Here is a 24,983-nt window from a genome sequence, read left to right on the forward strand (position 1 = left end):
TAATCAGTATTTTGGTTAATAAGTAAGTATTGCATTCTATCAATGTGTTGCCAATGTTCAAAAAATAAAATGAGACAAAAAATATTTAATATGGATCCATGCTAAATAAAATACACTCTTTCTTTGATGGTTTAGGAAGCAGGCGATGTTGACCACTAATGGGCAACCTCTTTCCATCAGACAGATACCCCCTGAGCCATTACACCCCAGCAATATAACCGCCTAATCTGTAGCACTGTGACTTACATATATTTTTATTAAAATAATTCAATGAAGTGTTTTTCTTGCAACACAAATCATGTTTCTTTTTGGTTATAGTTCCAGCTGTTTTCTTCATTACTTTGATGTTTACCTAGGAACCTTTCATTTTAAGTCTGTGGGCATATTTTGCCTTTCTCACTGAAATTATTTCTGAAAGGATGGAAAACTGACCTTATGTTCCTCTGTTCTTTTCAATGTTATTCTTACATAAAATACTATGGAATCAAGACTTTTTATTCATTTTACTCTTTCAGAATTATCTTATCTCTGGCTGTCCACTGATAAGTATTTTTCATCGTAGGTTTTGAAAATTGAGTAAATAAAAATTTAAGATTACAGTCTTTCTCAATTTTTTTTAATAAATAAAAGTGCTTAACAAAACTCAATATAGTTCTTTATGACCTAGCATATGCCAGGTTCTTTGTAAAGCACTTACTTTTTCCTTTTTTAAAAATCTCATTTGATCCCTACAGGCAGATATTATAATCCTGATCTCCCAGATATTTTTCTCTAATATCTGCTCCAGCAGACATTTATTTACTCGTGAAGGGGCAGAAGAGACAAATATGAAATGTTAAAGGGACGCGTTCCAGGTAACCCAAGCAGGGAAGGTTCTGGGGGCCGTGAGACGTGTTTGAATGCCTGCTGCAATGTGAGGAGGGCTTTCCTGAAGTGATTTTCATAAAGTCAACTGGCAAAAACACACCCAACTGCCCTGCCCTGCACAGGACCACCTCAGGCTGAGCTTAATGGCCCCCTTTAGGGGCGGGGGGAAGAGTGGAATTTATGGGAGAAAGAAAAATGTCACATAAATATCCTCAGGGGAGGCTCTGATCTGAAATTCAGAAAAAGGAAGCAAAACCTGGGGCAGAACTCTTGAAAAAAAGGAACATTTCTCCCACCTCTTGCCAGACACAGCAGGATTGTTTCTTCTTTTAATAAAACACACGCCTTCATTCTTTCATTTGATTAGTTACTGGCTGGCCTCAACCTGTGTCAGGCCTGCAGGTTACAGACATGTATCTACTCTGCTTGGTCACCAGGTACACACAGAAGAGAAACATGCCTTTCCTCTGCTCTCTGGGAGTGGACACTTCTTAGTAATATCTGAACAAGTCCACGTGAACCTGGAGTTCACTATGCAACATCAGGGGCTGTCGCCTCCCCAGGTGCTCGGTGTCCAGAAGATGTTTCACAAGCCCAGGCCTGTCAGGCTGCTCTTTATGAACATTATGCTGTAAGTGCTAGGAGAGGAATACGGAGAAAAGGGATCAATCCTTAGAGCGCTTTCCAACTAAGATGACGACAGGCCCAAGGGTCAGCCTCCAGTGCTGCCTCAGGTATTCAGAAAAAAACCCTCCATCAAACACAGGACAAACCAGTTTCTCAGGCCTCGTAGGGCTCAGGTGGCGCATGCCTAAAGTCCCCTTTTCAATGATAGTGCTGTTCATCATGACTTCTCAGCTCCAATGCATTTGGTGCCATGGCTGCATTTCTTACATTTGATTCAGATAGAGCAACATAAAACCCTTTTTATGGGTAAAAAGGAGACTGTTAGAAATAACTCTAAACCTCTGAGCCCCAGGTTTACAGATGCACATAACAGAAAACCAAATCATTTTTCAAATGCTTTTACTTAATTAAAAGGGTGGCTTTTTCTGAAACACCATTTATTAGTAAAGCTAAATTTGCTGTCATCACATTTTAAATAACTTTTGTTTAATGTCCGTGGACCTGCCAGAAGATTAGAAATGGAGAAATCTTTTGTCCTCTGTAAAGAGAGGATTTTGGATATCAAGGTAGAGAGATGTGGGAGAGAATTATGAATTTAATTGTAGAAGTTCACTCTAAAAATTAGAGCACTACATTACAATGCATAATGAGAGCAGCTTTTAACCATCAAAATCACACCACCATTCGGCAATCAGCAAAATGGAATTGCTATTTCCAATCTTCACTGTTACTAATTGCTAAGCAACTGTTAGTGCCACTGATGCAGGGGGACATGCGGCTGGCTACCCATTAGCAATACTCAGAGGCAAGGTCAGAGAGCAGTACTTGAGCACCTGCCAGGTATCAGCAGTCACACTCTGAGCAGGCACGTGGCACCTCGGGCACCCCCGGCGGGGTGTAGAAGATCACCCACCTGCCAGACCAGGTGCTCCTTGGCCCCGGGCGCCGCAGACAGGCAGACGCTCAGCACGATGGTGTGGGAGGAGGAGGTGAGCACGCTGGCGATGATGGCATCTCTCATGTTGAAGGGCAGCATGGTGTAGACCACGAAGATGATGAAAAGGAAGAACGACACCTACAGGTGGTGAAGAACAGTGAGAGTCACAGAGAATCCCCATTCCGAAGTGCTTCCACTCTCGTTCCCATTAAAGGCCATGAACTGCATACATTTAAGAAATACTGTGCGACAAAACCGAACAGCGTATGATCGCCTGGATTACAATAAAGGACTAACTATTCTAATGGTCACAAATAATTTGTTTTCAAAAACTGGGGATATCCAGCTTTGGTAACCAAACCATAGCAAACATTACGGTAGTGTGAGGACTTCATGCGTCTGGATGCAAAACTGGCCCTCAGTGCTCAAGGTTTGGTATCTGAGTTTTGGAACGCATATCTGGATCCTTTAAGTTATCTATGGCATGGATTCAGGGGACCCAGGGAGGGTAAATAGGTGACTTCTGGGAGTGTTGGTGAAAGTAGATGGGTGCAAAGAGCATGAACATGTAAGAGACAAAAGAAAACAGCTTAGAGATGGTTTGGCTCTTGTCAAAATAGTTTGGCAGTTTCTTAAAAAGGTAAACATAGAATTATCATGTGACTCGGCAATTCCATTCCTATGTATATACCCTAGAAAACTAAAAATAGGAACTCAAACACATACATGTACACACATATTCATAACAGCACTAATCAGAATTGCCAAAGGTGGAAACAGCACGAATGTCCAACAACAGAGGAATGGATAAACTATGTGCAGTATATCCACACAATGGAATACTCTTCAGCCATAAAAAGGAAGGATGTACTGATACGTGCTACAATGTGGATGAATCGCAAAAATATTCTGCTGCATGATCAAAGCTAGGACAGAAGATCTCATATTATGATTTCATTTATATGAAATATCCAGGAAAAGCAAGTTTATAGAGGCAGAAAGCAGATTAGTGGTTTCCAGGGGCTAGAGAAGGGGAAATGGAAAGTAAGTGCTTAATAGGTACAGGGAATCTTTTGGGGGTGGTGACAAACATTTTGGAACTAGACAGAGGTGGTGGCTGCACAGCATTGTGAATGGACTAAATGCCACTAAATTCTTCCCTTTAAAATGACTAAGTTCTGTTATGTGAATATCATCTCAAGAAAATCAATATGAAACAGCTTAAAGAAAGGTTTGGAATGGAACAGAAGAATGGATTAGTAGGCAGTAAAACAGGCCATTTTCATTACAAATGAAGCATAAAGAAAAGAACATTGAATGGATAAAAAGGTAATAAGTAAAGTAGAAAAAGGACTGTAGTCAGGGAAATCTGGAAGGTAGCATTTGATGAGCCTCGCCACACAGCTCTTCACTCAAAAACAAAAGTGAAGCTAAGGAAAGAGCTTGCTCCACATTCACGGCATGATCCGTGTTACTTTAAAGGATCCTGAATCCTAGCAGGAAAAGCACAAGCAACATGGCCCCAGCTGCCCTGAGAGCCGGGATATGTGTTCATGGGAAGGACAGGCCAAAGGCTCTGCTCCTAGTGGGTGCCCGGTGTTAGTCTAGGCAGGTATTAGGCTTATCTTCCCTCCTGCATCATCATGGGGCTCTGTACCCATATTACAATAAAAAAGCAACTATACAGATTCTGTTAAGCAGGGTTCCTCAGGCTCAGCACTACTGACATTCGTGGCTGGACAATTCTTGGCATTGGGCACCTGTCCGTGCATTGCAAGGTGTGTAGCAGCACCCCTGGCTTCTACCCAGTATATACGAGGTAGCACCCCACGCCCTTTAAAGGTGTGACAATCGGCAATGTCTCCAGACATTGTCAAATCTCTTCCAGAAAGTAATATCACCTCTGGTTGAGAACACCTAGGCTATAGAAAAAGTTTCTTTTAAGAAAGAGAAAAACAAATGTTGTGTAGTCATGGCTTATTGAAAAAACTGAATTTTCTTTGGAACTCCTAATACCCAGCAAATATACAGAAAATATTTTAATTAAGATATTATTTCTACACATAGCATTTATGCAAATCCCTTATGTCCTTCCTACAAGAGGTATTAAATGAATACTTTCAGGTATCAGAATTCATAACTAATTAAAAAAGAAAAACTCTATTCTATAACTACATACTTTTCTAATGTAAAAAACTAACACTTCCTTTAAATTATCATACTTTGAACAGCTTAATTTTAGACAGCCAGAAACCGCTGACATTACTTCAATTAGAAGACAATTCTGCAAACACTGTTGAGTACGTGGAAGGCTTATCTACAGTAACCAAATGGAGAACAGGCGTTTCGTTTTCTGTATACTGTTACTCCCGTTAAGTGTTCCTTTTTAGATGATAAAATGAATTTTTAAAGGTCAATTAAACAAGTCACATTAAATTAAGTTTTGGATTTCAGCGGCAACAATTTGGGAGCTCAGCTGAGTGTCATTCCACTGGACGGATGGGAAGGGAGAAAGTCAAGTGCCGTTTTAAGCTCCACAGGGGAATGCTCTTCACTTCTTATTAATCCCAGAGGGTTCTGTATTTTTTTTCCACCTGCTTCCCAAAGCTACTTCAAATAGGGCCATATGTAAACCAAAATGGATTTGGCATATCTAAAGAATGTGTGGGTAAAAAGCTCCAAAAAGTTGAATGCAATCACTTAGGTTTCCACGTTACCATGGGGACATTTCTGCGACTGAGATTCCCCATGGATGAATCTCTGTCCGGAGGATGGAGAGAGAGGAGACACTGATCCAGTTACTGAGACCCTGCATAGAAACCTGGATTAGCACAGTCACTGAAGAGGTAGCACTCGTCCCCATAAGCCAGTTTAAGTATTTCTTTTCACTCTAGTCTGGCCAGCCTTTGTGTTTTGCAGGGCATACTTATCTTCCCATAGATCTACTCCTCAAGATTCAAACCAGCTAAGAGTCTCTCCTTTATGATCTTAAACTCGTTCCTCTTTCAGGGTATCTCCATTCTGCCCATGATATCTCCATCCGCAAACAAACCAGGTGCAAATTTTTGAGACTCTCTTGTGACAACTTTCTTTTGCATCCCCACTCAACAATGTCTTCTTACTGTAAGACTCCAGTGGGCCGCAGCTGTCCACCCTACTTCCACCAGGCTGGTTCATTACCTTTCCATTTGTTAAAACATAAGCTTCCAACATGAGTTGCGTTGCCTTATTACTCCCATTATTCTTCCAAGCCAAAAAAAAAAAAATACGCCTCCATACTTTCTCTTACTTCTTCTTGTCCAACAAGGACACCAAGGTGTGGGTCATTCCTCGTCTTTATTTTTGCTCATTCCACTCCATTCTCCATGCTTCAGCTAATCATTAGGACTCAAACAAATATTTCTAGCTTTCTTCCTTTCATGTACATGGTATAACTGTACTTCAGAATTTTTTTTTCAGTTAAGTCAAACCAGGTGACTTTCTTTGACAAATGAAACATGAGTAGAAGTGATACATGTCTATTTTGGGTGGGCATTTTCAAAGCTGGTTCACAACTTGCCAAGTCCTCTTCCCTTTCTGGCAGTCACGGAAGCATGACACTGGAGCTTCTCTGAGCCTTAGTGTCAAGTGAGGAGCCAAGTGCCTTGGCTGACCTACACACACCTTTGTCATGAGTGAGTCACAGCCTTTTTTGGCAGTAATCCCCTGGGTCCAAAAGCACAGCTCATATGATCCTGATGGATACCAAATTCAGACTCACTCACACACACAGGGGAAGTTCTATTGATAAAATAAATAGGGTGCTTTCATGTGCATGACTCTACAACTTACTTTTGTCACTGAACTATATATTGTGGGCATCTTTCCAAGTCTATAGATGTGAATATACTATTTATTTTTACCAGTGGCAAAGTCATCCATAGCATTGGATGCACCAATTACTCCGGCATTCCCTTAACTGATGATCATTTATGGCATGATAGGAACCCCTTATCCAGATGCTGCAGTCATATTCTCACTAATTGCCCTTTCTCCAACATTCTCCTTTCTCTAACCCAGCCAACAAACAACTGCCGGATTTGTGATTCTGATGCACAGGTCTAGAGAGTTCCTTCCTCAGATGAACACTTCCTCTGGTTTACACCTGTGCTCCGAACACTTCTATCAGAGGGTTCTTATGATCACAGAGTAAAGTGGAAACCACATGGCCCGAAGGTCAAGACTCTTTCCAAACTGACCTCTTCATCTTTCTCTGTCATGTTCTGGAAGGATCCTCTGCTCCAGCAAACCTAGGTCATTCCCATGCCTTGACCATGGGGGTGCTTGCCTATAGGTTTGAAATTTCCTACTATCAGAATGTCTTCTCTCTTTTGGCTAGTGCTTGTCACCTGCCTTACTTATTCACAGAAATTACAGAGATTTATTTGTTAATTTTCTTCTCCCATATGGTAAACGTCAATGACCTCTTGAGGGCAGAGACTTGCTTTACTCACAGTCAAGACCCCAATGCCTAGGAGAGTGCCTGATGCATCGTAGGTGTTTCATATTTGCTATCTGCATGAAAAACTCTATTACACATTCCAATATGACCCAAGTCATATCCACTCTATTAATACCTACTCACTAAACCACTAAATGCATCAATAAAAGCATTTTGCCATTCTCCTTGGTCCAATTCACCTTGCCATTAACCATACCCATGTTGAGTTTCAAACGATCATTTATCTTCTTCGCAGAAAGTAGTCACTCATTTGTGGTTAGCAGAGAATAAGTGTGCTTCCCTGGGACGAAAAGTCTCATCATGCTAATGAGATCCTGAGCTGAATTTTTATAAGCAGGATCAGAATGGTGCAACTGAAAAAGGATGCACTAAAGGGATCATTCGATCCATCCCTTCAGAGGAAGGCTGAAAGGAGCAGAGGAAAGGGAGCACCAGATGCTTCAGTGACTTTCTGACGTCTTCAGGGTCTGAGGTCAAGTGCAAGGGTTTCTCCTGGCTGCTGTAACAAAGTATCACAAACTGAATGACTTAAGACAACACAAATTTATCCTTTCACAGTTCTAGAGGCCAAAGTTTCAGAAGGGTTGGCTCTTTCTGGTGGTTCTCAGGGAGGGTCTGCTACATGCTTCTCTTTTGGTGGATTCTGGTAGCTTCCAGCAAACTTGGGCATTCTTTGACTTTTAGCTGCCTCACTTCATTCTCTGCCTTCATCTTCACATGGCCTTGTTGCCCATGTGTCTGTGCTTTCACATGACCTCCTGTCTGTGTCTCTCTGTCCAAATGCCCCTCTTTTAAGGACACTGGCCATTGGATTTAGGACACATCTTAATCCAGGATGACCTCATCTTTACTAGTTACATCATCAGAGACCTATTTCCAAATAAAGTCACATTCACAGGGACTGGGGTTAGGAGTTCAACATATTTGGGGGAAGATTAATTTAACCCACAATACCGAGTTTATGTTGTAGCACAAACCAGAAATTAGATCTCAAGGACTTTCTGTCCACTTCACACCCCCTGCTCCATTCCCACATCAGAGATGAAAACATTGGACCACAATATTCAGGTTGTTTAAGTTGTGAGTTCAACAGAATTTAATAAAAAATAATTTTTAAACAGAAAATCATTATTAACAAGAAGAGACATGAACAGCTGAAGCAAGGGAAACATAGACACAGAAATGATTCTCAACTTGGTACAAATCTGGTCTATCACAACCCCACTCCTGTCTCAGGCCTCTCTGGTGCAAAGCTCATGACTTTCAGACCAAGGTTCACGTTTCCTTCAGAGTTCAGTCACAAGCAAAAAAAGTTTCCCAGACATGCCAATAGTAGCTTTAAAGACAGAGCTTTAGGTTTCTTCTTTAACTATCTTAATGAGGCTTTGCTCTCTAGTCCACTGTCTCCTACAATGCATAAACCAGCATAGCCAGCAAGATAATCAGGATTAGTTATGTAAATTGCCAGGCTGCTCTTGAGAAATACACATGCACATCAGAGAAACATTTATTTTAGTTATGCTAATAATGTTATGGAAAAAAACACCTCAGTGAACATATGAGATTATTTTATAGCTGAAAGCAGAGCTACTCAAATAATTTTTCTCTCCAACAAACCTCTGAGAAATCAGAAATACAGTATTTAAAGTAGTGGCTTAATTTTCAAAGACATATATTTTACTAAAAACTATAGAAATTATATCTTCCTAACCACAGTATAAAGTGCAGTTCTTTTAACACTGCATCTCATTGTTGTTTTAGAATATAACTAAAAATGCCAAAATGTAGTGAAACTTTTGGAAAAATTTTAGTAAAAATTTTTGGGAATTTTGAATTCCCAAAATATATTCAAAAACAGGATGTTTGAATATATTTAACTGATTGAGCATTCTGAGAGGTAAGTTCTAAATTCAAAATAAAATTTTTCTCTTTTGATGCTATTTCCATCTCAACGGATTGGTGAATAAGAATATGTATACCTTTTACTAATTCAATAATTTTAAAAACTCTAGCTGAAAATGTGCTTTAACTGTTCAAAAAAAACAAAATATACAAGACATTTACCTCTTCACCTAGAGTATTATTTTCTTGTCTTGTTCCCTGTGTATGTTTACATAAAAATCACTTTGAGCCACTATTACATTTTTGAGTACAAATATCATAACTATGTAAAACAGTCTTTCTTTTATTTAACTGGAGACCCTCAGTCATACCAGTCCTTAGTGTTATCAGTATATGGTAAGGATTCCTTGAGTGTTTCTTTATGATCACACTCTTTTTCAAGTTTACCTTCCTTCCGTTTCTCCTCTTTCCTTCCCCGGCTAGTCCCAATGGGGAAGGATATTTATCTATATATCTGTATCATCTATATATCTATACCTATATCTATATCCTATATCTGTATCTATATCCTTATCCACACCTATCTATATGTGCATATACATACAAACATCATGCATATACGGCATGTATACGTGTGTATGCATGCACATGTGTGTGCCAGCTGTGGTATTTGGTTGAGAAACCACCTTTTCCCAGATTGAAGACAGGGACTTACGCACCAGAACAAATTAAGGGAAAGGATGGATTGTATCTCTGGATCTCTGACTCAGGTACAATTCAGCAGTAAAAGTCATGGATGCTTCCAGATGTTTCTGGAATTTACTCAGGTTCCATTCTCTTTACAATCACTCTGGCTGCCCCAGGCTTTACAGGAGTTCACATGGGGCTGCAGGCTGAGTCCACCAGCTCAGTTTTAACATCTAATTCCTAATTTCATGCTCATGGACTGCAGTGGGTTACACAGACACTACAGCCAAATTGTTGTTAATATTATTTACAGAAAAGTATTAACAGAGCCTGGGTTGTCAAACAGGCATGGAACATGTGGGTGCAATTCACATCATGGATATTATAGTTCCCAAACCTCCATTCCTGTCCTTCTAGTAATCTTTCCCATCTCACTTAATAAAACTTCTAGTCCCCACACCTAGGAGCTATTCTTGATTCTTTTCTCTTCCTCATTCTCTTCCTTCCTAAGGAACATCTTTAATCCAACTGTCCCCTTCCTTCTGTGGCTAAAATACCAGCCCAAATCATAAAGTCATCCCTGGATTCTTGCAACATCATCCTAAACAGCCTCTCTACAAATACTAGTGTCCCATAGAATGAATTTTCCATACAGAAGTCAAAGTAATCTTTTTCTTAAATTGAGACATGGTTGATGCATAGCACTGTGTGAGCATAAGGTATACAACATGTTGATTTAAAACATTTATATATTGCTATATGATTATCACTTCTGGGTACATATCAAAGGAAATTGAAAACAGCTTATCTATAGATATCTGCACCTCTGTGTTCGCTGCAGCATTTTTCCCCATAGTTGAGATATGGAAACCACACACACACACACACACACACACACACACACACACACACAGAGGAATATTATTCAGCCAAAAGAAAGAAGGAAATCCTGTCATTGCAACAGAATGGATGAACAAAGACATTATGCTAAGTGAGGTAAGTCAGCCAGAAAAAGACAAACACTATATGATGTCACTCATATATGGAATCTAAAAAAGCCAAACCCATTGAAAGAGACAGTAGACTGGTAGTTACCATGGGTTGGGAGTGTGGGGTAAGTGAGGCAATGTTGGTCAAAGGGTTCAGACTTCCAATTATAAGACAAATATGTCCTGGGGATCTAATGTATAGCATGGTGACTACAGTTAATACTGTATTACATACTTCAAAGTTGCTTAGGAAATAGATCTTAAATGTTCTCACCACAAAAAAATAAATGATAATCATGGGGCAGGATGGAGGTATAAGCCAATGCTATGGTGATAACCAAAGTGTCTTTTAAAACATTATATCTGATCATGTCATTCTTGTTTATTTCCCATTATTGGCTTTTTATAACACTGAGGGAAAAAATCAAAGTCTTTATCATGCGGATTAGGGCTCCTCATGATCTGTCCTGTCTGGCATTGTCTCTAACTTCGTATCTCACCAACTTATATAACCCTGTTCATAGTCCTTTCATACTGACCTCCTTCCTGTTTCTTGAGAAACCTCAGGACATTTGCACTGACTGTTCTTCTGCCCTAAATATTCTTCCTCTGATCTTTCTGTGACTGGCTTCTTCTCATTTAGGGCCCATAACTCAAATCCACTTCCACAGAGAAGTGAATCCTACTGATCTCCCATTCATTCTAGCTAGTCACCCTCCTTTAAATTTTTCATATCGTTATTGGAATTAGGTTGGTTTTTTTTTATATTTTTCTAATTGTTTATTTTCTATCTTTCCCCATATAGGCTCCATGAAGACAAGGACCCTGCATGGATCTGAGAACAGCATGGCACATAAAAGACCTCAACAAACATTCGCTGAAGAAATAAAGGAATGAAACATTTCAGGTAAGATTACACTTAAACGCTATGAGCAGGGAAGGCTGAGGAAGCTGACGGATTAGAGGCATGTGCTCAGTGACGTGTAACTCAAGGGTTTAAGCTGGGCTCTGCACACATGTGCAATCCCCACCATCATGGCTTCACTTCTACTAAGTCAGCAAAAAGGGCCAGACCAACAGTTGCTGACGACATGTGATATCTGGGCTGTTTCACACATGGTCCTCCATGTGATTGTTACCCTATTCTGCTATTTCCATTTTATGGATCATGAGCATTTGCTTCAGAGGATGGAACTAAATTGTCATCAAATACTCTCTTATTCAATATCTGAATAGCTCAAGAAGAACCCTACCTAGCTTACTATGAAAAACACACTTAGAAATTCTTGGAAATTATTCACTGTATATTATTTCACAACATCCTCTATGTCCATAATTCAGGATATAAACTCAGGGACATCTTGATGACTCAATGATTGAAGAGATTTTATTTTTCTTCTATGGTTGTCTTTGGTCAAGATATCATCCCTCAGCATAGGAGTTAAAAACAATTCTTTAGATGTTATATTATTAAGCAAAAGAAAACATGTGACGTTCTTTGATAGAAAGCCTGGGCTCCAAAAGAGTAATGATGAAACATGAATCACTGGGTACCTTTCATTCTTCTTCTGAAAATGTTATTCAGAGTTTGAGAGATTAATGATGAAAAAGTTAGTCAGAGTTAGAAGTAAAACAATAAATTCCACTGTGCCTTTTTTTAATCTAAAATAAGTAGGAGGTATGTCATAAATTTTTAAAGGCTTTAGAAAGAGAATAGTAGGATAACAGAGAATAACAGGCAGCTTGCTGCCTTCCCCAGCCCTCTGCCTATCCCGATCTCTCAGCCCTGCTCTGAGCCACGTGATGACGGGTACAGTTTCCTTTCCCCTGTTCCTTCTCTTCCTCCTGATTCTTTATTTATGTGTCATCTTCCTTTCTTCAGTCACCAATCATGTATTCAGGTACCCACCAGTGTTTATTTTAACTCTATACTACATATACAAGGTGTTTTATTAGCTATTACTGATAATATAAGGTCTCTGTTCTTAAGACACTTGAAATCACTTGGAGTAAAGGTCAGTTTCCAGACTTGTCCATTTATTTCCCTTACCTCTTTTTTTCCCCATAATACTCACATAATAACTGCAGGGTCTGTCGACAAGTCTGATTTGTTTGGAGTTAAAAATCTGTAAACTTTCCACCAACAGTTAGCAAACTACTATGTCTGAATGTGGGCTACTATTCTCATTGTTAAAGTATTTAAATTGTGTTCCTTGGGACTGGAAAAATAATATAGTGTTCCCACATTATAATCCTGTTTCTCAGAGTATCTATTCAGATTTTTGAAGACTTGTTTTCCATGGTGGTCACATGGACAAAATGAGAATGTAAGAGAATTCTTTAATTTTTCCCGTTAGGGACAGTTTCCTAATGTAGAAAGAAGATACAGTGGAATGTAGTATCTGTCCACAATTCTTTCTTGTCTCCTTGCCCTTGCCAAGAAAGTCAGCAGATGGCATTGTGTGTCCTTACCCCACTGATTTTGGACTTGACCATGAATCTGACTTTGAGCCATGCAATGTAGGCTGAAGTGACAGCGTGCTAGTTCAGAGCTGAGGCTTTAAGGGGCTCAATTTATTTTTGCCTGCTCTCTTACAGTTTTTGTATTCCACACTGAGAAAACTATGGTTCAGAAAGATACATTTCTTTTTACTGGGTCTATATTTAAGCAAACATGAACCCAACACCAAATCAAGTATCTGTCCTACTCTCTGAGCCCAGTAGGACTAACAGAAAAATTCATCCCACCTACAGACTAGTGAGCATGAAGTATGAGCTGTGTTATTATTTCTACAAGCCACTTGAAATTGGGGGGTTGCTTTCTAGTCAGCATTATCCAAGCAGAAACCTGACTAATATAGCGGTTAGTATCAGAAGTGATGTGCTTCTGTAATGAAACCCTAACTTAAGTCCTTGCCTTTGGGACAGGCAAGGAATTGTGACAGGGCTCCAGTAAAATGTTAGCCCACTGGCAAAATAATCCGTAAGCATGCTTCTAAGAGAGCCATTTACCAAAATGTCCAGGCTTCACAAGATCTTTGAATTGCACGATAACATCTTTGGAAACAACAGCAGAACTGAGAAAAAGTAGAACATTCCCAGAAATATCTCTCAGTATATAGGAAGAATGTCACCAACCTAAAACTGCTATTTGTCTATCTCAAAATATATTACAAACTAGATTCATTGACAAGTATTTTCTTATTTGACAACTGGGAAAAGCCAGGTGCTGAGGGTTTTTTTTTTTTTTAAGTCATAAAGCAGCATAAAAAGAAGCTATGATCTTCTGCTTAAGCTCACACATCAATTCACCACAATCCCTGAAGGTTAATGAAGCTACAAGAGGGGAGCGCCTCTCAGGGCACGAGGTTCAAATTATTCAAAATAAAAAGAGCCTTGAGAATCCATCTGCCCTTTTAAAAACCAATTGTTCTAACACCAGGGAGTCCTTACTCTTAAAAATTATTTTTCTCATCAAATGCAAAAAAAAAAAAATACAAGTCCATTTAAATGGAAGCAATCAAGCAAAATAATGTTTATTAGAAAATGTCTTCTACTTATATGTCTTATGTTTTCTAGTTATATGATGAGGAGAAAATAATATACACTGTGATGATTTTTTAATCATTTTTTTCAGAAGATAGTAAATAGCTTTCCACTTTTTGACCTTAGGTTTTATAAAAGTGACTCCATAAACTTTTTCACCTCTCAATGGCCCCTCTCTGTGTGTCCCAGAAGGGCACAAGTCAACCCTTCATGGGAAGAACCTCCCATCTGTCCAACGACAAGGGCATATTGGACAGACAATAACAATACATCACACATTTAATCTTTCCTACTGCAATTAACTTTACTTTCATGAATGTTCGGGTTTATATTATACAATACACTACCATTAAATCAGGATTTATTATGAAGTTATGTGTCCCAAGACAAACAGGCACAGCCTTAGGTGGCTAGTTTTATACAATAGACAACAATGCTCTCCTACTGTCAATAAACTCAGAGATTAATTTTAAGAAGGATACCCTGACAACTCCATTCACAGAATTAATTAAAAATCACAGTGTACTGGCTCCTTTTAAACCAACTGTCTGGGCAAAAATAACCACTCTTAATTTTTATTTATCTCTCTCTTTCTGTTCAAATGTTAGCCATTTCATTCTACTCCTAGTTCCACCAGCGCTTGAAGAGCTGGGATAAGGTGACTTTCACTGCTTGCATTCTCAGTATCTAATAACACACATTTTGCATGCCTGGGTTTTTAACCTTTAAATTATTGGTATATATGGAAACATGTAAAAATACTCTGCTATACTTTGTGTATGAATGAGCTACATTGTCAGGGTACATGATCTTAGTTTATTTTGTTTGTCCTTTTTACATTCCTCCAATTATTTCAACAAACACTTTATTGAGGGCTTGACACCACACTAGGCTAAATCTAAGACTAATAGGCCATAAGCAATCACCACCTTACATCTATTTATGTAAAGGAAAATATTGTTGTATGAAACTATTTGGAAAAGAAGTATCACCACCTCAATATCAGGTAAGTTACACCGAAGAAATCATGTCCTGAAAAATCACTTCGAAGAACATCAGTTTAGAAGTGTAAAAAAAAAAAAAAAAACAACCAAAGAAAGGTCCTCAAAAAAAATAAAATAAAATGTTATGTAAAAGGGCTCTTATTTATACTCACTGTTTTGGTCTTTATGAATATTCATGCCCACATTCTTTTGAAAAATTATATTTATTTAATTTGAAAGGCCAGTACTTCAGATGAGGAAATAACTCATGCAGAGAAAATGAGTGAATTATTCATCTAAAAACAAATATTGTTTTGGGACTCTGTTTTACACTTGTGTACTCAGCATCTACATAAATCAGCCCCTAGTGGGGCACTGTGTTCCTGCAATGGGCTCTTAACACCAAAGACCCCAACTTCGAAATGTCTTTGTTTCCTTTTTTTTCCCTCGATCTGAAAGAGAAAAATCTCCAAAGGGAGAATTCATATCCTTGAGCTGTAAAAATGAATGCCTTTGATCTGCATTGGCTCAGTGAGACTTTCGATACTTGATTCCTACAGCCCCCTGCCGCAGCACCCAACTCCAGTCCATCAGCATGATGGCTCTCCAGATTCCTTCCGTTCCCGTTTATAGGTGAGCAAAACCCCGACAGTCTTCAGAACAGGTCCGCTCCACAAACATAATTCCATTCTACAGCAACAGAGCTACTTTATTCGCTACCTTTTATGATTACATGTTTAACATAAGTGTCCAAACCACCCCCACCTATTGGTACCATGAGCTCATTTACATGGGACACCATGATTTGCACACGACATGGTCTTTCTAGGTATTATTTTACTGTCTCACTGTTATTAAGTTTTTGGCTTACATCACGCCTTTATGGCATGTACCATGCTATTGCATTAAATGTGATTCCATCGTCAGTATCATAAAAATCAGTAGAAAACTTCACACTTGAATAGGTCTTGCATTACTTCAAAGTCACTTCAAAAACAAGAGAGCATTGTACTTACTTCTGCCTGAACAATCTTTATTTTTGAAGGGATAAGTCCCCCATTACTACCTAAAGATTAGTAAGTGTATGTAAATCCTTGTTTACATGGGCAATATGTTCCAAAGAGCAATGCTAGCTAAACAAAAATAAAAAAAAATTCACACTCTGGGTTTTTTCACAATTCTAGCACATTGAAAATCCCTATGGTGAAGTAGACTCAATAGGTTTTATTTTTAAAAATATTTGATTTTAGATTCTGTAATATTTGATATTTGGGTTTAGGTTTGGGTCCATTTTTTTTTCTGACTCATAACTATCATTTAATAAATGGGTTCCTTGATCTAAGAGGGATCCAAAGACACATATTTAACACACCTGGAACACATGACGATGGAGTCAGGTAGAAGGCATTGAGTCAACATGTCCTAGAATGATATTTTTTCCAGAAGCCTGTCAGGCGTTTCTGTCAATCCCAGAGCCCAAGGCAACCAAGATAGCGTTTCCCATAAAAGCACATCTACATCAGGGTCCAGCCAAGACTTTGGCTAGGCTTGTCTTTCATTAACTTGTTTCATGGCTTGTAAGCTCCCGTAAAGGGCAAACACAGGGAAAGCAGATGTGAGTTCATGCTGCTTTAAAAGAAAAGCATATTTTTCTTCAGGCTGTTTTCTCTCCTTGAAATGCTATCTTTTAAGAAAATCGATTAAATTATGTTCGTCCTTCGAGATGTCTTTATTCCACTGCTGGGTGGCCACACCCCTGTGGCAGTGGCCCCATGCACGCCGGCACCCATTCCTCTACTGAAACGCTCTCCATTCCACCATGCCCCTCGGGGCACAAGGGGACCAGGCTCCCCTCCTCTTCCTGTTAATAACCATCAAACAGCCAACATAACTGAGGTGGAGTTATCAGATGGATAAGGACACCAAGTCACAGAGATAGAAGTGCCTTGTCCAGGTCCACCCTAACGACAGGTGGCAACATGTGGGTCGAAACTCAGGGAGTCTGGTGCCAGAGTCTGCACCTAACACTCCTCTTGCCTGACTGAGTTCACCCGCACACCAGCATGTGGTTACGGAATCGACCTGACCTAAGGATGAAGCCTGCTTTACTTTAACGTCCACATGTTTTAATAACCATCACACAAGTAATGAGGTCTAAGAATACAAATGATTCGTTTCTCATTGTCTCCTATGCCTATTCACTTTTATGGGTGCATTTGTTGTGATGCACTTTAATTACTGAGAATTTCTTGTTTATTTTACAACAAGGGCCTTTAATGCAAAAAGAGTCGGTAATAAAGAAAACAGCAAGTCATAAGCTTAAAAATGGTGATAACACAAACATATAGAGTTATGACAAAAGAATTTATGATTTTGCCCCTAAGAAGATGGGGGTGGGACATGAATGATGCCGTCAGCTTCCCCCCATTTGGGGAAATCACAAGGGTCAGCACAACCAGTGCGCAATGGATAAGCTTTGCCCTGCGAAACTCACCTTTGTGATCCCAGTACCTCCCCTGCCAGGGAAAAATAGCAAGCATTTTATTACATAACTAATTGCACACTTTTCAGTCACCTTTAAAATCTCAGGAGAAGGGTTTTAAGAATAAAGAAAAGCACCTACAACAACATCACGAATTGAGAGGAAATCAAGACAAATACTCTTGAAGGGTGAAGGTGGGGTTTATTGAGATTTTTGGTTTTTAAGAAATGTGGATTTAGACTCTGTTTTGTCATCCCACAGACACATCAGAACCAGGGAGGAGCTTTTTATTCATCTGCCGTCTTGGTCCTGTCTCCAGGGTGCTACGTGGCTGTGCCTGTGTTCCTGCTCTAGGTGCACCTACCATTTTGAAGTAGTGCCCCTCCTGATGAGGGGCATTTCCCCCCACCCCACCAAGCATAGAAAGGGACTCACTGCTGCTGTGTCTGGGCGGTGCATCATTTGCAATGCTGCCATCGGCATGGCCCTGGGCTCTCCCCTGCCCTGTGAATCTCCCTGCCGGTGGGCCTGTCCTGAGAGCTGGGGCTGCAATCCAAGGGAACACAGGACCCGCAGGCCATGGGGACTTCCAGGCCAAGCAAGGCTGAAAGTGGGCTCCGGGCAGAGCAGGTCCCATCTCTCCAATAGTCTACGCCTCGGACCCTGTGCACCATTTTTCTCTTTTAAAAGAGAATTTCAAGTTGTTTTTGTTATTGGGGGAAAAAAAAAGAAAAACATATCTCATTCTCTTTGGGCAAGGGGGTGTATAAGCATCTGCTCTTATGTCTCTGTCATTTTTCACAGCCTCTTTCCAGCTACTATGTTTCCTAAAGAGTATTGCTGAGTTTTATTTTACCTCAAAATCATTTAATTTCCTCTCAAATCAGATCCTGGTATTCGAAAACATATAACTTCAATTGACATTTAAAAAGAGCCATATGACTTTTGACTGCTGATGGTAACCTTGGTCACCTGGCCAAGGTTGTGTTTGTTAGGTTCCACCACCATAAAGTCACTCTCCCTGTCCACACTGCCCTCTGGCAGGAAGTCACTATGTGCAGCCCACACTTGAGGGATGAGAAGTTATGCTCCCCTTCTCTGAAGTGAGACTATCTACAGGAATTATGGAGAATCATCTGCATGAGAAAGTCCACTATTCTCCTCATTCATTTAGGCATTAAACCACTTATTTACCTCAGTGCGCATTTGTGAGTATTTTGTACTGTATTATAATCTAATACCACCTTTATTTTGGTGTTCAAATTGTTCGAGTTTTTCTTTTCCTTGGAGAAATGATGGAGTCTAGAACTGGGGCAGAACATACACAAGATAAACTCTGGATCTCTGAGAGTTATACACGCACAATAACAAACAGACACCCCTCAGTGACGGGGCACATCCAACAACACTGAACAGGAGATAGTGAAAGGGCTCTCGCGCCCGTAGCTTTTTTGAATCTCTGGGAGTGAGTCTCTTATAAAAAAGCACAGAGTCGCGTATTATTTTGTGAGCCAATATAAAGATTTTTTTTTCTTTGTATAAGTAGGTTAAACCCATTTGTATTCATTGATATGACTGCATAGTTATAACTTGGCCAAAAGGTTTATATTAATTTTATTGTGTATATGACATATTTTCTGTGGTCGTTTCTCTATATAAACAGTTTGCTTTGTTTTTTTCATCATGTTTGTTTATATTTAGAAAAGTCTTCATTTCTGTTTTAGCAGTAACTGCTTCACAGACATCCACACATACACACTAGGGCCCTTGGTCCTTCTTTTCCTCACTCACTGTGTGCTATTTGCTTTGTCAGCTTTAAATTACACCCTTTGACTCTCATTTATTCCCTAAGCAACAATCAGGGAGCTCATTTTACTTTTCCTCCTTTCTCTTTCCTCCTAGTTGCGAACCTTTCATTAAATTGTGACATCCACATAAAAATGCACAATTCCTAACTGAACAGCACAATGGATTTCACAAAGCAACCAAAGTTGTATAATCAAAACCCAGAATAAGAAACAAAATACTTCAAGCACCGAAGAAACCCGTCCTTTTGTGTCACCCCAAACAACTATAGGCACAAAGGTAACCACTATCCTGACTTCAACAGCAAGGCATTAATTTTCGCTCTTTTTAAACTTTATATAAATGGAATCCTACCACATATATACCTCTACCTTTGAATTTTTCTGATCAACATTATATTTGTCAGCTTTGTCCATATTGTTGAGTACAAACACTGTGGTTCTTTCAATCTCCTTATTGTCTAATCTTCCATCGTGTAAGTATAGTACACTTCATTTAATTATTTTTCTTACTGGACATGTAAAATGTTTCCAAATTTAAGCTATTATCACTGCTACAATCATTCATGTACATATCTTTTGATGAATGTGTTTATACACTTAGGTTGACTATAAACTGAATGAAATTGCTGAGTAGAAGGCTATGCATGTGTTTTGTAATAGATACTAAGTTTAAGAAGTTGCAAGTAGTTGAACCAATTTTCACTACCAAAATCAGTGTACAAGAGTTTTATCTGCTCAATAACCTTGTCGCTACTCCCATTTAAAAAGTGTATGACCTCTATCTTTTCAGAAAATGTAACATGGACATAGACTGTTTTCCCATATTTGCCTCCAATGTCATTTTACTCTTAGATCTACAGTGTCCATAAAGTTAGGAAACAGATAATATTGGTTTCATTACTATTATTTTACAGAATAAAGTCATCCAAGGAAAACACTGAATATTCCCCTGTGCTTCCAGACTGAATGGATGCCCTGCAAAATCCATTATATTCAGTATATGTCATCAGCATTACTGTCTAAGCTTCCCAGTCATCTCTTCTTGCATAAATCTTGTCCTTTTGCATGGTGCCACTCAAAGGGTGGTCTGTAGGCTGGCAATCAGTACAATAGAAGATAAGAAACTTATGCCAGAATTAAATAACTTATTTCACTAAAAATGCTTTAGTTCAACTTCCATTTGTTTGTTTGTAAGCATGTTTTTGTTCCCCCCCAAAAAAGGACATGGTAGGCTGAGTTAGTCTGGAACAAGCTCTTATCTCCTCATAAAACAACTCTTTGAAGAGCACTTACCCTAGTAGATTTCTCAGGAAGGATTCATAAATACTGTACCACTTGAGTTTTTGAATCTCGAAAGACAATTACGCTGGATAGAAAATTACAAGCTCATATAAAATTCATTGAGTTTCTTCAATTATTGTTCCACTGGTGACTTGCTGAATATGTCAATATAGACAATTCTAATGCCAATCTGTTTTCCTTTCCCATAAATGATGGATCCTTTTTTATGGAAATCCTTAAGATTTGTTCTTATCTTTAAAATCTAGTAGGCATTTCAGAAACATAGTGCCATTGACCATTTTAGGTCAGTTTTCTCATTTACTTTGTGTGGACTCTTCAATGCACAAAATCAGGTCTTCATTAATTTCCCCCTAATTCTTGTACTTTAGTTTTTACACATCAGGTCTGTTTTATTACATTGATTTTGTCTATAGGAACTCCAGTTATATAAATATTGAAATTCTTTGTCTATTGTTTATACCTTTCCTTTTTCTAATTGTTTTTACTTCTTTATTTCATCTTGATGCTTTTGGCTGTTGTCAATCATCAATATCCTTTATTATATTTTCATGAAATCTATTCTGCCCTACATACTTTTGTCTTTTCTTCAATGTCCTTGCCCTGAGATTAACCAATTATCATCTTATACCTCCTCATTTTTAATGAATTTTTATTCTGTTATTTAATTTCTAATTTGAAGTTTTAAATATTTCTGGAAAAAATGCCTTAAGGATATAAATTAGCTTGAAATGGTATATTACATTTTTTGGGAGGATTATGGTCTGTTTTTGGTGGTTTTCCATCCTCATGTTTTATTTCTTCTTACAGAAGTTTTCTACAGATGCTGTGTGCCATGTTTTTTATTTTCTGAAAAAACAATACCATATGCATGTAGACAACAATGAAAGTACCTTCCTATCCTGATATAATAAAGTACACCTTTTTAAATAAATGGCACCTGGGGTGGGAGCAGAGTGGATGCTCGTTTTTTTAATTCACAGTTTATTTTCTCTAGTTTGATTGAGATATAGATGACATAACATTATATGTTTAAGGCATATAACATGTTTATTTTACACACTTTTATGTTGCAAAATGATTACTGCCAAAACATTAATATGTCCAACCCTTGGGCACTCTTGGTAGGAAAGTAAACTGGTGTAGCACTATGGAAGACAGTATGGAGGGTCCTCAAAAAATTAAAAACAGAACTTCCATGTGATCCAGCAATCCCACTTCTGGGTGTATATCCAAAGGAAATGAAATCAGGATCTCTGATATCTGCACTCCCATATTCACTGCAGCATTATTCACAATAACCAAGATATGAAAACAGTTTAAGTGTTCATCAATAGGGAGATGGATAAAAATGATGTGGCATATATAAACAATGAACTATTATTCACCCATGAGAAATCAGAAAAACCTGTCTTTTGCGAGAACATGAATGAACCTTGGGGACATTGTGCTAAGTGAAATAAGTCAGATAGAAAAGAACAAATAGTATATAGTTTTGCTTATATGTAGAATTTTAAAAGCTAAACTCAGAAAGAGAGTAAAATGGTGGCTGCTTGGGGAGAGAGACAGCTGAAGAGATGTTGGCCAAAAGGCACAAGCTTCCAGTTGCAAGATGAGTAGGTTCTGAGGATCTAACGTATAGTAAGCTGATTATAGTTGTAATACTGTACTACATACTTGAAAGCTGCTAGAATAGTAGATCTTAAATATTCTCAAAACAAAAAAGTTCTTAATTTTTATTCTTTCTTTCTATAGAACCTTAACTTCCACTTTTCTTCTTCTTTCTTTCCATCACTACGCATCCAAGAAACATATGCTCTCCCCGCCCCAAAAGTGTCTTTTCAAGACTGCCACCCCTGCTCCTGTGACTTTTAAATTGTTCTTTAAATTCTTCATTAGTCAAGTTAGTCAGTGTTCTGATCCATCAAGGTTCAGACCAGGTATGTGGGTATGTGGGTTTTTCTTTATCTAGGTATATATAATTTAAAACTTTTTTCCCCTTTTTTCTGTTGCCCCTAAACTGCCTGCCACTGTCCTCTCCTATCATCTCTGCAGTGTCTTTCTGATTCTGCTCCGGCATGGTTTCCACATCTGGCTGTGCTGGGAGCTGGTATATGAAAGTTTACTTCTTATTGTACAAATTACATAGGCATTTGTCAATTTTGCATTCTAGTTGTGCTTTTGGAATAGGCTATAAATGGTCTCTTTACTGATATGAATGTTTTTGGAGGGATGTGTGCAGAAATTTAGACTATGTGGCCATCTAAATAGGAAGACTGACATCAGAAAGTGTAATTTTATGTTTTTATCCCCAAATGATAACACTTTGTTTAAAGACTCAATTCATTTCCCAATGATTTAAAATGGCACATATATACTTGTAAGTATTTTTGTTCTATCCATCTGTCTATTTTTATTTCAGAAACCTAATCTTTTAATTATTATAACTTTCACACATTCTAATACCACAAAAATTCAAGTAACTGTCTCTGGATCTTCTTTATATAACTTCCCTGGTTATTCCTGTTTGTGTATTAGTCTTCCACATTAAAGTAAGTGACATGTCATTAATTTCCCCAGACTTATCAGTGCATTTTAGGTGAAATAAAGATTGCAATATTTTGACATATTTTTTTAGACTACTGAAGCTTCGTAAGTGAGAATATACTACCTCTCAATTCATTCATATCTTTTCTTATGACACTTCTGAAAGTTTTATAGTTTTCTTCCAAGAGAATATTTCTTCTCATGTTTGTCCCCACACATTTTATTGTTAATATGTTAACATAATAATACATTCCTAGATATATTAGTGTTAATGGAACTAGAGTTATCTTCCCATTATGTTTGCTAACTTTTTCAGACTGTATATTACAAAGCTTCATATATGAACTTATAACACACTAATATATGGAATCTCTCCATTGGTTCTAATGGTTTTCAATTGTGTCTCTTTGTTTTGCAGGAGGCTATAATAAAAACAAATAACATTTATTGAGTGCTTACTATTTGCCAACTACTGTAAAAGAGGCACCTTACATGCATTATCCAATTTATTTTAACAACAAAGTTGTGAAGTATGTGATATTAAGATTCTCAATTGAGAAATTAATAATACAGTTTAGAGAGGCTGAATACCTGGCCATGATCACTCCACTATTATATATCACGATCAATAGATAGTAGCACAATTAATGACAATTTACCCTTTCCTATATGTATACTTTAATTTTCTCCCTATTCAACTAACGTTTGGTTAAGCACAACAGACCTGAGAGCATACATCCTTCTCTGGTCTTCATCTTAGTGGACGTCCCTCTAATGTTACACCTGTGAGAATTTGGAATCTGTATTTGAGTTTTCTTTTAAGTAAAGCTTTAAGAAAATTTTCATTTAATTTTTATTTTAATGTGTTTCCCCCACCCCTAAGAATTAGAATTGAATCATCCAAACTGTTTTGACCACATATCAAATGACCTTATAATTTTTCCCTTTGATAGATTAGAATAATAAAGTATTATTAGATTTCTAACATTAAACCTTCCTTGCACTCCCAGGATAAACCTTACTACATAGTTGTTTATGTATGATATGTGTGACCTCGGGCAAATTTCTTCATGTCTTTGGGCCTATTACACTCTTTTTTATAAAATGGGAATATAAATAGTATCAACTTCATATTGTTATGAAAATTGAGTCATTTAGTGAAGAAATTTATCGAGTTTCTGTCTTGTGCTAGGCACAACTCTAGATTCTGTTATTATACCAAATAGCAAGACAGAAAAATAGACTTTATGAGCTTTCATTTTAGTTAATACTATAACATTGGAACTTAGACTAGTACATGGAAGATAACATCATCTATGCAAGTGTTAGATATCATTAATACTATGGATTTGGTATACTATTGGACTAAATTGCCAATAGTTTTTATAACATTTTGCATCCACTTCCATGAGATTTGTCAGTAGCTGTGCTAAAGATAGCACTTCTGCTATCTTTATCAGATTACAATATTAGGCTGGTGCGAAAGTCATAAAAGTGAATTGGAAAATGTTTCTTTTCCTATTCGCAAATGTGAAACATTACAGACACCATTCAGTCCTAGAATACTCTTTTCTTAACTAGAGCCCTTTTAAAAATAAGTTCTGTCTCTTTCAATTTCTCAAACTGTTATTTTACCCTTTCAGTTGCCTTTATTCTGTTTAGATAACATATACTTAATTAAAAACCCATCTATTTCATTTGGATTTTTATATTTATAAGCATTTATTGGCATTTAGTCTGCTTTGCAGTCTCCTACTATTTGTATATTATTAAGCAGAGGAAGGAGATAGAGGGTCGTAGAGAAGTCATGGGGGAAAACGAGGTACTTTCCTATCCTCACCCCATCACCTCTGATAGGAGCTTTGAAA

General features: G+C 38.0%; 1 protein-coding gene across 3 annotated transcripts in view; it reads right to left on the bottom strand.

Annotated features, from left to right (window-relative positions):
- The window catches only part of ADCY2 (adenylate cyclase 2), a 360,417-nt gene that overhangs the window by 255,345 nt on the left and 80,089 nt on the right, over positions 1-24,983 (bottom strand). For 2 of the 3 annotated variants that reach the window (XM_054578337.1, XM_054578339.1), the window contains one exon: positions 2,408-2,569. In XM_054578337.1, the coding sequence (XP_054434312.1) occupies positions 2,408-2,569 (162 nt within the window). Of the gene's footprint in view, positions 1-2,407; positions 2,570-5,148; positions 5,251-24,983 lie in introns of those variants that run through there. The other variant, XM_054578338.1, reaches the window with a different exon arrangement.

This window comes from Pteronotus mesoamericanus, unplaced genomic scaffold (assembly GCF_021234165.1).
Source record: "Pteronotus mesoamericanus isolate MK-2021 breed Mesoamerican mustached bat unplaced genomic scaffold, CSHL_Meso_final contig_50, whole genome shotgun sequence".
In the NCBI taxonomy this organism is placed as follows: domain Eukaryota; kingdom Metazoa; phylum Chordata; class Mammalia; order Chiroptera; family Mormoopidae; genus Pteronotus; species Pteronotus mesoamericanus.